This window comes from Micropterus dolomieu, linkage group LG16 (genome assembly GCF_021292245.1).
Source record: "Micropterus dolomieu isolate WLL.071019.BEF.003 ecotype Adirondacks linkage group LG16, ASM2129224v1, whole genome shotgun sequence".
Taxonomy (NCBI): Eukaryota; Metazoa; Chordata; class Actinopteri; order Centrarchiformes; family Centrarchidae; genus Micropterus; species Micropterus dolomieu.
The window spans coordinates 3,045,539-3,063,483 of record NC_060165.1 but is presented as its reverse complement, the minus strand read 5'-3'; the positions used below and the strand labels follow the sequence as shown (position 1 = coordinate 3,063,483).

The window sequence follows — 17,945 nt, the reverse complement described above, 5'->3', positions numbered from 1 at the left end:
AGTAGACCAGAATGATTTGGATTCTTGGCTCTGCTTTGATGTATGAGTCTCCTTTCAATTGATGTTCAGACATTCTGTTTTCTCATCTCAGAAAGTTAGACATGTCCACAGTAAAGTTGTTCTTTATACTATCAATGTTTGCTGGAATTTAGAAATTGCTGATCATCTAAGACAGAACCTGCTTAAATATATGAAAAACTGTAGTTGCAGTATCTCCTTTACGTCTATCTTATCTATCAGTATCTATCTTTTTCATGGACTTCTCCTTGAACAAGAATGTTCTGTGGGGTAGATCTTAATTTAAAACTGTGCAGAGGAACTGACAGTTTATTAAGTAGATTGTGAGGATATATGTGACCACTCTCAAATGAGTTTTGCCACCAGGGAAAGACAACTGTGGAGGAAAAGCTCCTATTTGCAGAAGTGTTGGGCCTGGGGCTGCAGGATGCTAGATGGGTTACAATTTTAGCGTCATTGTACAGGGCGCTTTCCAGCTCAACAGCTTTGTGGAAAGACTTCATCACACCAGTGATGGGCAATTATTGCTTATGTCAATCAAAATAATATCAAACACCATATCAAGTCCCTCTTCACTGATAAGGTTCTGTTTCCCTTTGCCTGCCTATAACGTGACTCTCTCTGCCTCCATGTCTGTTTACTCTCACATAAACAGAGATTATTGGGGGTAAATTGTAGATAACAAAGATAAAACAATGAAAGTAGAAGCAGTAAGATAAGCTGTAAAATGGGTTTCTTTGACGCCATTGTCAAAGTGTCATTAGCTCTTAAAGGGTGATACTTAACTGTGTGATCGCACTAGAAGATTTCAGGAACAGAAGTGGCTGACAGCTTTTCATTTCAATGAGCTTTGGTGATGAGAAGCAGCAGCAGTCGCCCCGGCAGCACCGAGGACCGAACTGCCACTGCCCAGAATGACAGCTTGATTTCAAACTGAGGTTAAAGTTAATTATCCGCAACATGCTGATGCAGGTATCAATGTCAGATAAGGATTTGATTTTCTTCACACTCTAACTCTCTGTACACGATCAGATGCAGAGTTTGTCGTTTCTGATCTGTTTGTCAGTGATCTTTCAAAAGCACAACCAATAAGAAGACAGCCGTCTGTGACATAACCTGAAACTTTCATCTTTCTGCAAATGTCTTCGGAGGCAGGTGAGTGACAACCTGGTGACAATAGCGTTCCTTTTGATTCACTCCCAATTCACTATGACAGAACTTTAACAAGCTACCGGAGCTCTAATAAGAGAAACCATGCATGAAATTATGTTGATCAAAAATGAACCACTTCATCAGCAGGTGCACTACTTTGTTGTGCAACCTTATGATGGCAATGGGTGAAAGTAACTGCCCAATCAGAGTCGAGTAGCAATTGGTCAACTGTCAGAGCGCTTATTACACACACAACCTTTAAGCTTGTGAGAATCAAGGCAGACACTGCCACTTTGTTTCTGTATGTGTGAACAGGAGGTTACACTGTGTGCCATTTTGTGTGTGTTGCCATGGTAACTCCCTTTTATTTGCATCTTATTAAAATGCCCATACCATCCTGGCGCCTGATAGTACAAAGGATACGAGAAATAAAATTTCCTGTACCTTACACCAGCAATTTAGTACTTCCATAAAGCTAGGGGATGAAGGGAAAAATGAATGGTCAGGTCACCCGGGTGGCCTAGGGGTTTACGGTGACTATGAACCATAACGTCCCTGGTTCAAATCCGGCCAGGGGTTCCTTCCTCTCATTTCCTGTCATCTCCCCACTGTGGACTCAGTAGTATCAGTGTAAAAGTGTCAAGGCTTTACATTAGTCATTTTGGTGAATCATACAACTGTTTTCACAGGCTGGGTAGTAAATTGACCTTAATGTGTAAAATTAGTGGAGTTCTGGTACAAGCAAACACATCTGTCCCCACAAGATGTATTTTTAGTGTCTTTCAAAAGTCAAAGTCATGCAGCTGATTGTGAGAGACTGATGTGCTGCTGCTGTGTGCAGCCTGTTCTTATTCCCTCTTGCATCAGTCAAGCAACTTTAAATCACATCTCAGTCTGCAGGAGTGGATGGAGTCTGCTCCGTTATCACTGGGATAGCTCAGATGTCTCATTTGACCTCAGTTTGAGATTTTGGCAGAGAAAAGTTAAAGCGCAGTGCTTTGCCCTCATTCAAGTAGAGACTGTCCATAGAGTGAAACGTTATCCCAATTGGTATATATCATCACATTGAGACTGCAAACACACGCCAAAGATAGTATTCATGGAGAGAGATCAAAGATGCAGTGGGATGCAGCAGAGATGGGGACTCGATGTCGCACTCAAGTCACACAGGGACTTGACTTGAGACTCGTCCTCAAAAGACTTCAGACTTGACTCGGACTTGAGGTGGGGGTCTCATGAACAATGTTTATTTTTAGGAAACGTCTTATGAGCTTTAGATTTCATCCTGGCTTGTTCCACTGCGGTTGCAGCTGAAATTAAGTTGTTCTTAACAACAGCATTAGCCCTGCAGCCTCTGTGATTTTAGGGAGGAGATCTTAATTAATTAACGGGCCAGTTTCTGGGATGTAGTTCTGTAAGCTATAACTGAATTTTCCTAGGTGTTTTCACATATATATATTGACTATTTTACGTGTCCAAAAATACAGTGGGGGTTAATAAACCGAGAAGAAAATTCCTAGATGAAAGTGGCAAATTTACAAGAACCAAATTCGGAAATTCCCTGAAATTAGAGTCACAGAAAATCTAAATCACTCTGGTGTTTTCTTCTGAATACGCCCAATTCACGGCAAAGTCTATCTAAAGTGCATGATAATATAGTGATTGTGGGCTAAATTCACGAGTATTTCCTCACTGCTAAATCCGATTGTGAATATAATTTCCCACTGCATGAATAATACACAGCAGAGGTGTTTGTGTGATGTTGCAGCCTTGCAAAGTGAACTTTCCCTCATAAATGTGTGACTATACTGGTCAGAAAATATTCAAGTTTTTTACTTGTAGATTAATCTTGGAAATTCAGTTTATTTCTCAGATTATTCCCCCTCTCCGCTGACTTCATTTCTGTTATTACAATGGACCTCGTGCAGTTTTACCTTTACATCTTAATCATATTACACATAAAAGAAGAGTCCATAAAATACTAAACAGAGAATTACAAACAAGAACACTGTGAAGATAGTTACAAATTTACTCAATGCGATGCCAACAAGCCTCCCTGGCGCCGTTGTGGGAAAAATCCTGCCTGCACGGCTGAACACACCCCTTTTATGCGTATGCGCACCAACTCCTATTAAGTTAACGCCGACTCAACTAACCAACATCTTATTCACCGTCGTAGTACCGTTTAAAACAAATGTAGGTAATCAGAGTTTGTCAACCCTGAGTTAACTCTGAGTAGGTTGAACTCCCCTCGTAGCACACGCCACTGAAGTTAGTATAAACACCTTTAGCTCAGCATTGGCCATCTAACATTAGCTTTGTTCTTGCTTTAGCTACGTCCTACTTACTACGTCCGACTGTCGTTCATTATGAATATGAATGAGACTTGACTTGGACTCTAGGTCAAAGACGTGAGCATCTCTGGGATGCAGTGAGGAGGAAGCTATGACAGCAGTGTGGTCATTCGGAACTGGCAGAAACTCTCGCCTTTAGATGTGATCAAACAGCACATCCCCTAACCTAGACTGTTTGAAGCGCACTGAGGCCCCTACCCCACAACTATAAAAGTGGAGCTGGTCATTGGCCCACAGATAAGACTACTGGCAGTGCACTACTGCAGATTCCAGGTGTGAATGTGTGACTGAGAACAGGGCCTTCCTGAAAAAGAGAGCATTTCTCCCAACAAACTAATCTATACAGGTTAAACACAAGTTCCCAGTGAAGCGAGAACATTTGGGATAAGGCTCAACATAGGTTTTGCAGCATAAATGCATGTATAAATATTTTCAAGAACTGCAAAATGTTAATGATTTAGCACAAACCAAAATCCCCAAGCTCCATTTCCAACCAAAAAGTCCCCAAATATAAACATTAAAGCACTACACAAATGACCCATATTAGCATTCTGTGATCAGACGTCCCTATCCTTCCAAATTATTCATGTGACCGTTTCCTGATCTGCCACTGCTGTAGTTAAGCAATGGTTAGGTTTAAGCACAAACTACTGATGGTTGCATATAAATGAGTGCTTGAGCAATATAAGAACCATGTTGATGAGATGTTCTGAGGCTTAGTACTGTCAACAATTACACTGATAAAGCAGTAAAACTTAAAAGTTAATAATTATGGGAGATGTGAACAGTTCGATGAGTTAGCTGATGGCTACAACTTGGGCCCCATTTTTTGTTTACATTCTGGAAAATTGGCACCATTAAAAGTGTGCCAAATGAGCTTTGAGCAGTTCCTGTTTACAATCTATCCACGGATGTACAAAGGAAAATCACATCCTAGGAAAGTTTAAGTCACACCGATATGACTCCATTAAAGAGCACAAATTTTAACAACATGTAAACCTAATAAAGGGGATCCTGAGTGACTCTACCCTTGATGTTTCTGTATATTTTATCATAATAACAAGCCTCCCTGTTTTGTGATCTGCTACAATTTTAATGTACTGTTAATGCAACTCCATTCTTCTTCTGAGTTTGCCTGTTTTGATACAGCACAGTTTGATAAAGTACATACTTCCACAACAGATTCATGTCCTATCTCTCATAGTTTTCATTTTCTCTTTTTAAACACAAACTAGTGCAGGGCCCATTTGGACCGTGTTGTTGAGGAGCGTGCCTGTTCGGAGCGGGCCGATTGCTCGGCACCCGGAAATGGCTGCTTGCAGCGTTCTTGAGAACCGCTCATCCGATTGACTTAACACTCGACACAGCATTCCCATGGCTCCTCAGCAATACACCTAGTTTGACGCCAAGTGTGAAGTCTATCGGATGAACGGCTCTCGAAATATGCAGAGACAGAAAGATTCCTTCCTTCCATAGTTAGATGCTTTTAAATTCACAAATAATTTCTAATCCCTTCAACCATGCTGTTTTTTTATTTTATTTCTGTTACGCTACCGTAAAGGAAAGTGTCACATTAAAGGCTTTCCAGAAACTCGAAACCATCCTGTAAAGGCTTTTAATTTGAGATGATGAAGGGTTGAGTCTCACTGACGACAACTTAACCATGCAAAAAAAGGAACGGAATGGAATAATAAATGGAATTTATCAGTGAATGAGAACAGTATTTCACTAAAAATGACTGATTTAGAACTAGTGTTGTGTAAATGTACGTTATTACTCGCATACTCATTGTATACACGTAGACAAGAACTATAAATGGTCAGATTGGATTTGAAAAGCACGTGTCTAGGTAAAGGATGGGCATCTCATCTCAGTTTTCTAGTTTTTCAGGCTTTTAGATTCCAGACACTCTTTCAGGCTAATGGTCAATAACATCTGGTGGGGTAACAGAGAACTCTGATGGTTCAGGGACTTTACTACCTAAGGTTGTGAGAATTTTCTAATTTATGATAAAGACCTTGGAATGCCCCATTACACTTAATTCATGAAGATGTTGGAGAGTGAGAGAGGTTCAAATATAAAGGGCAAATTATACATATACATATCAGCATAGCCACAAAGGTCGGTGTGATATACATTTTGTCAGCTGCTCATGTCTGTAAACGTCTTTGTGGACAACTGCACACAAATTTATGTCCATGTGGATTGTACATGCCTACAAGTGCACTAACACCACATGAGCTGGAAAGGCACAATGGATCTGTGTGCAAACACTGAATGTAGTATGTGAAGAACAGCATGTGCGGATACCCCAGCTGTTCATGTCTGTTTTGGAGCTTTTGACAGGTCTTACTGTGTTTTCGGGCAGAACATGAAGTGGATTTTAGGGGAGGCACGACTGCGTACAAAGTCTATGCAAGGACGTGATTAAATGTGAGAGCAGAGAAAATTGATGCGATTAGACGTGTCCCTGTGAGTTGACCATTTTGCATGTATCCTGGGGCTTCATGAATCTGTTTTATCAGATGTACAGAGACGAAAGGAAAAAGGAGACTGGAAGGAAATTACAGAAAGAACTGGTGTTTCTGCTGAGTTCTGAGAGCAGTCAAGAGTCAGAAGCTGCCTCTGTTGGTATTTGGGGTGAAAAAACACAGATTGTGCAAACAGATCAGTGGTCAAACTCACATGCATGATGTGAAAAATTTCCTTTCCTTCTGGTCAAAACTTTATGGCTCTGTTTTCAGCTCTGTTGAATTGTAAGAATTACTACATGATGAGGAAGATGAGAATCCCACCCCATCTGAAGACCAGGACAGACACTGCAAAATCAGCAGGGACCAGCAGACATATCCCAGTAAGACCGTCAGAACATCTAACCAAAATGTTCAAAGTGCAAGGAGTCAGCACTTACCACAAAACATACAACACATTAATATGTCTGCTGGTACACGCTAAAGACAGGAGGAAGACTAGACAGCTACAGGAACCACTACATCAGTGAAGCAAGGACCCTGGGCAACAGAGTGAATGAAAAGATCAAGGAGGACATCCATATCCGACACTAGATAATCTTTGAACAGAGACGGGGGTTACCATTTCCACCCATATCAAGGATCAAGGGAATTTATTTATCATTATACAACACAAGGTTGAACAACGAAATGAAAGTGAAATCCTAAAGTGACAGTGATGATAAGCCGCTGTGGTACCTGGTCCAGTTGATCTGCCTGGGTGGATCTTATATCTAATAAGTGTTTCAGCAATAAAGATGAAAAATTAAAATAAAAGACTAACAGATGAAGAGTTTGAGGGAGCTGGCCACAGCATCTGAATGCACAGCCGTGACCATCATCATGTAATGAAAATTCCATACTACATTATGTGATAACAGCTGAACCATCTCCATGACAACTGCCCACTGATGAAGACTGTGCGATGAGGTTGAAGGCTTCAAAGAAAACTACTACGTGGATGTTCTTCTTTCTTAAACTTCTGTTTTTCCAAGGTCAAGAATGAACTTTCATGCTCAGGACTGGTTTTGGATCATTCTGTGGAGATCAATAAAGTTGTTCAACTTATCGAAATGAGAAACTTGAGACTTAAATACGCTGTGAGGAATCTGAGAAGTGTCGTCACAGAAAAAAGCCTAACCAATTCTAGGCTTAAATGAGGGAGGTACTTCCAACCACCATCCTCAAAACCAAACAATGCGTGTTCAAAAGCCAACAGAGTTTGGATATAATCAAAACAGAAAGTTTGAGAGTGGGATGATGGTAATGATGAAAAGTTGGGGAAATACTGTTGGTACATGAAGGACAAAGTGAGTGAGCAGGAGCGAGAGAAGCTCCCAGCAGGAGGCTATAACAGAACTTTAACCTGATCAGGAATCCAAGACAGGCTGCTGCAGCACTCTACACGCTGCCTCTCAGAAACATAATGCACTTCAGACTACTTTTTAAAGCAACTCAAATGCCACTGTTAATGGCTGTTAGCATTACAATGCTGTACATTCATCCTCATGTACAGTGAGCTGACAGTAATAGTGAAGTGTCTGAGCTGACATGGAAGAGACCAGAGCCAACAACAGAAATGCTTAGTTTAGAGTACTTAATCTGCTGTTAAGGCAAACACATCCTCAGTGCAGAGACCCCTGAAGATGTTAGCAGCACATTCTTTAAGTCCTGTAAGTTGCGAGGAGGGGATTCCATGTGCCGGAATTAGTTGTACAGCACATCCCACAGATGCTGGATTGGAATGAGACTGCCGGCATAAAGTCAGGTGTCAGGTCTCCGGCTTGCCTTTCCCCGATATTAGATGTGAATTTAGCTTCTTAAGAGTCCTTTTCAGTCTTAACCTCAGCTAATCATCATCGTAAAAATCAGAGAAACCATAAAATAGCATTAAAGAATTGCAGAAGAGAGCATCAGTAGTTTTTAACAATATCCTCTGTGCATATTTAGTTTTCAGTTTAGTTTTGTGTGTAAAATCACTGCAGTGAAAAAGACTGTGCAAGACACCGCAGTGGCGCTCAAACAGAACTGTATTCTCACCTCGACTCACCCGGTACATCTTCACCACCTGCACATATGGATTGTGTAAATGATTAATGTCTGGAAATAAAGCCAGGGACAGCTCTCGCACAGTCCTAATCATGATGCAGCCAAACATAACAAAACCAACATAAAAAAATGTGTCCACCTGTCAAACCTCCATCTTCCAATGATCTCCCAGCGTGGGGGAGACCACTGACTGAAGCGATCGTTTTTTACGAGGTGTGAAGTACTCTGTATGATTGCTGATTGTATTAATACTGCGTGCGTAATGCTGCATGGCTGCGCTATGGCACTGCAGAGGACAGCATGAATGGAAGGATTACAGAGTGTCCATGAGGGACCATGATGATGACTGGCTATGATTTCGATTTCGATTCTTTAGAGTCGTGCTCTTGGATCTGTGCGCTAAACTGGGTCCAGCATTAGACAGATTAGCCTGACGGAACCATGCCATCCCGAGTAGCCTATAATCACTGTTACCAGCGGGAGCAGACAGGTGTGTGTCTGATGTGATCAACAATAGGTCTATAGTGTTTACCTTTCTACCTAAATTCTTTGTTTAGAATAATGTAATTCTATTAAACTCTCTGAATTTTATTTTGTTTATGAACAAGCTGGATCAAACAATGAGTGCTTTATAACTTCCACCTCCCAAGCACCACAGAAAAAACTCTTACCAGCCATTAGGAGTCTCCATTGTGACACTCTGCCACTCTGTCGTTTTGCCTTTGCTGCTGATCCAAGAGCTCAAATCATCAAATGAAATATTTCTTCTCGCCTCCACTTCAGTGATAAGCACCACGATCTCACACTCAGTGTAGTTTCTCTTTTTCGCATGTTTTGCAGCAGGATCGGCCGTTGTTAGTTGGACTTGATCATTTGCATAGTAATTCTGGGAGGAGCCAGGGCGGGATATGAAGCTTGTGCGTGTGCGCCCAATTTCACGTTGATTGGGATGTATAAAGGAAAGGTTCGCAGGTCCTGGGGTCTCATTTATAAAATGTGCGTAGAAATCTCACTAAAATTGTACGTGCACCCAAAAGCCAAAAATTGTGTACGGCAAAAAATATTCAGACTTATAAAACCGTGCGTACACACACTTTTAAGCAAGTTCCCTTTTTTAAATCACAATCAACTTGAAATGTGGCGCACGTGATGTGTGACCCTTCAAATGCCCATAGTTGCCTATAAATGGTCAGTGAAACGCCCCTCATTAATCAATACAGAAGAAAGAAAAGGAGGCAAATTCTGACAGAGAAGCTAAAAAAAAGAAATTTAACTCAAGCAACGTTTGCGCACCGGAAGAAAGGGGGCACAGGAGCTCCACCCCTTTATAACCGATCTGCAGGAACCGACATCCCTCCTGAATAGTGACGTCATTTGCTGGAGGGGGACACACACACGCAAGACTGGATGACCCGGGTAGGTTTGGAGTCCCCAGTTTGAAAAGAGAGTAAACCAAACGCATTCCGCTTGTGTTTGAACATTTATTTAGGCTACACAAACAGCCCACTCACTTAACGAGGCTGCCGATGGATTAAAACAAATATGACTTGTTGTAAATGACAAAATAGTGTTATATTTCCATTATGTGTATGTATGTTTTTAGAAGCAGCACATCACATCCACACGCTGGCGCACAGCGTTTGGCTCGAAAAGGCCACGAACATCTGAACAATAGGCAATATGAAATTATGCTCTCGTATTTGCTCGACTGACACATTGAAAACGGCATCAATTTAAATGTAATTTGACCTCCTGTTCACCTTATTTATGAGAATAAATTGCACTGCATGCAAGTATTAATTAATATGATTCCGGATTAAACTGTCCAACATAATTGAGGCGTTTGTTTGCAGAAACAGATCTCTGTTTGTGTTTATTATCCTAAATCTGGATCTTTTTGTGCGCTGCAAATGATCTTAAATTGTGTGGGTTTTTTTGCACACTAAAGGGAAAATCAAACGGGTGTTTGTTTATTCAGAAAGGCCTTAAGCCTATAATACTCAAAGCTAATATTTCGATTTATTTTACACAATAGTAGGCTTATTCATTTCAAACCGTTTCATCCTTCTGCCATGTGTGTCACCATTTGTGCGTACGCATGGTTCAGAGTTTACTTACAGTACCGCACATTCTGACATTGGCCCGTGTCTAAGTCGCTCATATCCTTACTCTTGCAATTTGTCCTGCTTCTAACTCTTCACTTTGAGGACACAATGTTCACTTCCTGCCTGATATATCCCCCCACTGACAGGTGCCATGGAAACGAGATAATCATTGTTATTCACTTCACCTGTCAGTAGACATGATGTCATGGCTGATCAGTGTATTTCAACAGCACAAATCCCATCCGTACAACAGAGTCATGTTGTACGGATGGGCCACTCACCCACACCCGGGTTTCTCTTTTTTAACACAAATACTTTTACATTCAGTAATTTATACACAAATCAGTTCTACTTTTTTGTTCAGTGTCAAGCTACCCACACTAAAACTCAACACAGATATTTCACATTCAGTTCTAGCAGCTCAAAGGGCATAAACTGTTACTTGTTAGGCTTTTAATGAGAAACTTCTGCAAGAAGTGTTTTGCTAATAGAAATACATAGAGGGTGAGAGTGAGAGCAGCTGAGTGCTGAGTATGACATGACTGTTGTACTGATGGAGTTAGTCCAGTGGAAATGAACACAAGGGAGTCATTTCCCATGTTAGCCATCATAGCACCTTTATTTATTAGTGCTGCCAACTAATATTTGATACTGTATATACTGACTTGTATTTTAGAATTTACTGTAATTTCCCTCCCAGCATTCCCTCCCAGTATATGGCTTCTTTGAATAAATTAACATTTTATCATCCCACACATGTTGATGGCTTATATGAGCTTGATAAAGTTAATGAGCAGATAAAATCAGAGCTGTGCTGACTGAATCATGGCTCTGTATCAACTCTCTTAACCATCTTTATAAGGTAATTTGAGGAAAGCTAAAGCCTGAGAGTAACACTTATTAAGTGTGTCTTAGTGGAGTGTTGTAATGCTTTAAACATAATGGGGCTAGACAGTTCAGCCAGACCGGACAGCAAAGGGAGTGCGTGGCAGAGGTGCCGCATCGGTGTCACCTGCTAATTAAGATTGATCCAAACCCCTGCTGGCTGTGCTGCACTATCGGACAGCACTACCCATAAATCTTTGCAGTGACTCACCACCGCCTCTCTCCCCTACCTATACTTACAAGACTTTGTGCCCTATAGCCTGCACACCTTATGCTGGTCCTGCAGGCCTAGATTTAAACTTTAATTTACAGCGCACACACACACACACACCCCCACACCAACACACTGTATTAATGTGTTTATTATTAACAGGGAGAGCTACTCCTCCAAGCTCATAACACATGTAACATGCAGCTTCTATCCAGATAACAACCACATATTGATTCAACAAGAACAATCCTACATGGTGAGTCATGCAGTGACTGATGAATCAGCCAGGAGAATGTGTGTGGAGAGGAGAGATCGCAAAAGATGGACAGACCTGCTTCAGGACCAGCAGCTGCTATGACAGACCTTTACTCTGACTCCGTACTGCTGTCACTGGGCAGATATGGTGAAGTTCATTCAAAACTACAGGGCTCCCCGTAATTTGCCACACACTGATTATCAGCACAAAACGACCATCATCAGTTTCAAGACAAAACTACTAGTTACTGCCTTTACAGAGTAAGGAAATAGGAGCTGTGTTACCTTTGAACTTGTGGAAGACAGCCCAGAGTTCAGCAATGTCAGTGGCAAATGTGATGTCTGTGTCCAGGACGATGACTCTCTGCAGGTCGGACAGCAGCGTCTTAGTGAGCACCAGCTTCATCAGGCCGTAGATTCCAGAGTAATGCTTGTTGGGGATCCATGACACCTCAGACTGAAACACCACACCAAAGCAGGGTTAGGATCATTTGCTGTTAAACTGGCTGAATTTTAAAAAGTTTTAAAGTTAGATAACAGCATCCTTAAAGAGGGTTTACATAGCTCATAATTTCTCCAAAGAATTACATAAAGTAGCAGTCAGATCATTAAGCACTACAGGATTGTAAGATAAGTTGAATGCATGTCATGGTTTGGATTTTCAGTTTTAATATTTCCTGTTTTATTCTCGGTTTAGCCTGTTAAGATTTCAGTTTTCTGGTTGGGGTTTCATGATTTCTGTATTAGTTTGTTCATTCATTTGTTTTGTTTTGCATATGTTCCTTGTTCCATGTCTGTCCCGTGTCCTGTTTTGTACAGTAATTGGCTGTCTCTGTTCCCTGGCTCTCCAACCTGTGCTAGACTACCTTCTCTTCCTGATGTGTGTGTTGTCCTTAGCCAGTATTTAAGTCCTCAGTTCTTTTCAGCCTTTGTCATGTCCTTGTCATTGTTGAGTGTTCTGTCCATTTCCGCATTCTTGGGATTATTCTGTTGATCATCAGCTCTGTTTGGAGTTTTTGTTACTTTGTTAGTATACTACCTGTGTTTGGACGAGTAGTCCTGTGTATTTCTATTTTGTTTTTTGGAATAAATCACAAGAACTGCATCCTGCTAGTCTGCATCTGAATCCAACCTCCTTTGTTCTCCTGCCTCTGCAGTCAGCTTTCCTGACAATTTCTGAGGGAAGCTGGGAGTTAGTGAGTTGAAGAGAAGTAGGTGTTCTTCACCTTCAGCTCATCTGCGTCATAGAAGTCGACTCTGACAGCAGGAACCATCCAGGTATGGAATAGAGAGGACAGGATCTGCTGAGCAATGGAGTCTGTGATGAAATGGAAATGTAGTGGGTTCCGCCTGTGGGCACACACAAACACCCAGACATGAATAGGTTAAATAATAATATAATATAATAAGCAAAAAATAGGAAAACAGTGTGATGTAGGCTGGAACTATGTCTGGATTTAATGGAAAAGGAAAACAATTCTAAGAAACAAAATCAACCTAACCTATTTCTAGATACATTTGTTTTAGCCTTTTGACTAAATATGACATTGTACTATGTTCAGGCTAACCAGCCTAAATTTGAAATTACCATAAAACCAGCACAATTTGTCATTTTGTGTTAAACATTACTGAACATGCATAAATAGGCTACCTGGGATTCAACAATGGCCTAATAAATGGCTAACCAATCAGAAATGTTTACATCATAGTGATCGTACATCAGGGTTTATTAATTTTTTTATTTTTGCTAAGACATAAAAACAGTGTTAAACCCCGAACGTGAATGATCTCTCCAAGTTTGTAAAAATACAACCATTTGGCCACCTTAGATTGTTTATTAGTCACACTACTAAGGCCAGTGGAATTTGTTTTTGTGCCGTATGCTAAACTCTGCGGCACAATACATATAATACATACATGGACATCAACACACGCCACATAATACTGCAAAATAATGTAGGGACACATCAGGTAATTGGAATGCATGCCAGAGGTGTGTGAGGAGGGGGCTAGATGGAACAGTTCAAAGTCCTTATTGCTGTGGGAAAAAAAGTTGTTCATGAAGCGTTAAAATAGGACAGTAAAGCAGCAGACAAACAAGGGAAAGTGAGGGAGGTGTATGATGTGGAATGGACATATTTTGTCCTCGTCAAACCAAAATTTAACGTATCCAAGGAACATGTACTGTTTGTGTATCCAAAGCCTGAGATATGTTATTCCTCCATTGTTGTCGAAAAACTTTTAAAAACACATCAGTGAGCCACTTCGCTGCACTGGGTGATACGTTCCTTCATCACCATGAACACACACACTGTATGTATTTTGATTCAATCCCACATACACCGTCCTGCTGCTCCGAATACTCACTAGAGCACCAAATGTGGATTAATCTGCGGCTGAAAACGGTCCCCAATGAATGCACAGTTCCTCCTGTTTGAGTAACGTTTGTTAATAACTACAGCGGCCAGGACGTTTTCAGTAGGAATTCCGTATTGTCTGAACATACCTATTTAAATCATGATTTTGCCAATGTTAGACTGAATTTTAGTTTGACAAAATTCAAATATAACTGCTTTAATTCAGACATGATTTAATAATGGAGAACGTCACCCACTTTTGTTAAAATATAATATAAGGGTCTTGTAGAACAACATTTACATTCCTCTAAGTATAGTTATCAAAAAAGTACTTTTTTGCTATCAGCTCCAAAACCCAACTATATTATTGGCCAAAGTAATGAAAATGTTTAAATGATGTCCAGCCTTGACTTGTCACATTAGTAGAGTGCCCCTTTAAGATACCAAGCATGATGGCCACAAAGACATATTCCAATCTACTCCTATTTCTTGCCATTGTTTTTGCTTTAATTTTCAGAACAAAATAACGTGTTCATGAAGAGTGTTATATGATTGAAAGCTCCAAAACAAGGGAGTAATTGGGGCTTGAGCAGAAATTCTTTGGTCAACTTCAAGTATAGAGTTTGGGGATGAGTGCATGCAGTCAGTCCTGAGGCTGGTAAAGCAGACACAGTGCAGTGAAGGAGATGATTCATCAGACAGGACAACCAAAGCTTCCTTCACAGAAGCCTGTATACACGGTTTCTTACATCAGCTCACACACATAGAAAAGGGGAATGTGCAAAATAGATATTCAGGACTTCCAAATCAGGTCAAGACATAGTGACACTGAGCTGAGGATGTGAGCACCCTGGGGTGTCTTGTGCTGAATGACTTTGGGAATGAATGTGTCAGCTGCACTTGCTCAATAAGTACTGGGGGCTGGAAGCTGTCATAATCAGAACTCTGGTTGCTTACAAGCTGGCAGCAGCAGCGCAAATAGAAAGGGTCTTCACAGCCTCTGGACATACAGCAACAAGCCTTTCATTGGATGCTTGGGATTATTCTGATAAGGAAGCAAATATGTCAAGTACATCCTGATTATCAAAACTGGGCCCATGATAATTTAATCATCTAATCTACATAATGCAATATTGTTATCTAGTTCCAATTAAGACTTTTAGAGTGGACACAGATACAGATTCACTGTGCGCCCATCTGCTCAGAGAGGATTGAAGGATTGTCCTGAACCTGACCATTACTTGCACCATGTGTAGAGCAGGGATGCACCCATCCAACCATTTCTCTCCCAATACAGATTCCAGTGCTCAAAGTCAGGGTACTGGCTGTACAGCTGTCATGGGACTGTGTTGTTATAAAACATCCACCTCAGTCCATATCCTGACCTGAATGCCTAAAACATGTAACATGAACAGCTCCTTTTTGGGATCTACTAGTTTGAAATGTACATATGGTGTTGATCATTTGCAAATACCGTGTGTCATTTGAATGAGTTAACATTCACTCACTCATTCAGTCACTTCATACAGAGGGCCTGTACCCATTAGGCATGCTTCAGTAATCCATCCATGCTTCACACCACAGTTAAGGGTCCTCATTACAAGCTTGCATTTCTGCACCTAACAATTTCAGCTATGCATGGCCCCATCGTTCTCCTTAGAAACCAATGCCAACCTTCTATGGTAGTTGCTAAAAGGTTGTCGAGAAGACAAGAGTGTTGTTTCTGGGCTATTCTCTTTTTCTCGTGTTTTGCCAGAGATTCGTATCATAAAGCAACCACTACAAAGAAAGTGCCAAAATATCTAGTTTACGAAAAGGAAAGGAAACACTGTAGCGAGTTTTGGTAGTGTTGGTTATCTCTGAAGAGCAACATCAACACTTTCAGTCTAAAGCATTTCTTGAGAAGCATGCTGTGACAATGTCATTTAAGTTGCAGAATGACAATATTATCAGGAATGCACCAAGATTTTAGTCATCAAGCCACTTTCATATAATTTAACTGATAGCGGAAACACTAAATTACATAACTGCATTGAAAAAAAATGTGTTTTTAATGTGGATCAATCACATTTAGTGGATACCTGATGTGCCTAGGTCAGTTTCAATGCCAATACCAATCAAGTGGATTGCAGTGGTGCATCCCTAGTGTATAGCAGTGGGTTGCTTTTTTTTTTTTTTTAAACCTACAGTAGGATCTTTTTAGTCACAGGCTGTTGTAACCAAGCATGTTTGGTGTGGTTGATATGATCTTAGATACAATTTTGTTTTCAATCTCACACTGTAGCGTGGAAGGGAAAAACAAACCACTTGGATAATATCGATGTATTTCCCCAAACCACACACAAACAGCTCTTTCTGTAATGACTTATGTAGTGTGTTGCTGATCGCACAGATGATGTTTTGGCATCTTCCCTCATGACTTGTGAATTATGCAGCCCATACCTTGAGAAAAAAATAGGTTGTTTGTCATTTCAATCCGAAACAACCTATTTGAGCATTTTCTGGTGCCCCTACCAGCAGGACGACACGCCCAACAATTCATCATATATCACAACAAAATGTTGTCAGTCAGTGCCTTCCAAAATGATAAGCATTGTATATAACCAAATAACCATTACAAATAGGATTCCTCAGCTATTAATTTATATCTGTTTAAGTTTAGGCAACTAAACTACAATACAAATACCTACTTGATTAAGGTTAGGAAAAGATTCTGGTCATGATTAAAAGGAACCAATGTTGACTGCTGGTAGGAACCGTCAGATGTTTTGTATGTCCAACCATCCACCCATAAAGAGGTTTTGCAGCATGTTACAACATCTACTACTTCCACTTTTTCTTCTGACAGAGAGCAGTTATCATTTGTACAGCCACGAGAGGTCCATGATACAAACACATAGGTCATTTAAAGATTTTAAACAGATGACTGATGCTGTTGTTTTTCTGGTGAGGACAGTCTCGGATTATCCTGACAGAACATATACAGCTGCTGTTTGACAGATCCGAATGATACCCCCCACCCCCCCACCCCCCCTTTTAACTGAATACAACAGAAAGAGGCCCCCTTCCAGGTGGGACAGTATCAATCACACAGTGACAGCCATTCTACAGGGCTCTCCATCACTGAGGCAAGAGCTGAATGTGTGGCAAATATTTGATTTACAGTGTAGGCTAAACAACACACGGCTGCAGGAAATTAACTGACTGGTGTAGCACAGTAACTATGCCATATAAAATTTAAATCCTGCTTCAAAAGGGAATTTATTAGCATATTCAATAATTCATCACAAATTAACAATATATGAAAGAAACACAGCTGGAGGGCTATTTGATAAAAGCTGCAGGTCAGTTTATCGCAGGGAAAGGCAGTGTTTGACAATCACTGTCCCATGTCCCATCCCATCCGTTCAGTCTCTCAGCAGAATGCCCCACACTATCAAATGGCAGTCCAACAGGCTGACCTCTCAGGCGTCTGTCCTCTCACATATTTGTCACTCAGCGGTAAAACAACAGTGAGTCAACATTTAAACATCCCTTCTGATTAAACAGGGCCGGCGGGGTTTAGCATATTAGCTACACTGCTGGTGACCGGTCCTCAACAAAAAAAGGCCATTTCTGTCCTAACCAGCACCCGTCATCTCGTGAATTAGGGTGGAATCGGTAAACTCTACCCTGCTCATGGCTGATTCATTAGGAAGGCGTCATATTTCGGGAACCTCATTTCAGTGATGCTGAGGTCTAGTCTTTCATCTAACTCTCAAGTGCAAATGTCCTCATACCTTATCATCTATTTAACACTTAAATGAACCTTTTGAAACTCAGGCTGTGTGTGCTCCCCTCTCTTTACTTCCAGTCATACGGCTTAGTCACTCCATGCCTCATTTTCAGAACAACAGAAAAAAACTTAAATTGGCATGCTAAGTGGTAATATACATGTTATGGGACTTTTATTAATGAAAAATAGAAGTTCTATACGATTTGTATTTGTTTCAATGTTTTTGCTGCATCTAAAGGCCTCAAAGTCGATTTGCCATTCTATATCTTTCTTC

At 40.8% G+C, this 17,945-nt stretch overlaps 1 protein-coding gene across 1 annotated transcript in view; it reads right to left on the bottom strand.

Moving 5' to 3' along the window:
- Positions 1-17,945, bottom strand: part of large1 (LARGE xylosyl- and glucuronyltransferase 1) — a 133,607-nt gene that overhangs the window by 44,758 nt on the left and 70,904 nt on the right. Inside the window, exons 5-6 of the mRNA XM_046071787.1 lie at positions 12,766-12,889; positions 11,825-11,996 (exon numbers count right to left, since the gene is read on the bottom strand). Of these exons, the coding sequence (XP_045927743.1) occupies positions 11,825-11,996; positions 12,766-12,889 (296 nt within the window). The remainder of the gene's footprint in view (positions 1-11,824; positions 11,997-12,765; positions 12,890-17,945) is intronic.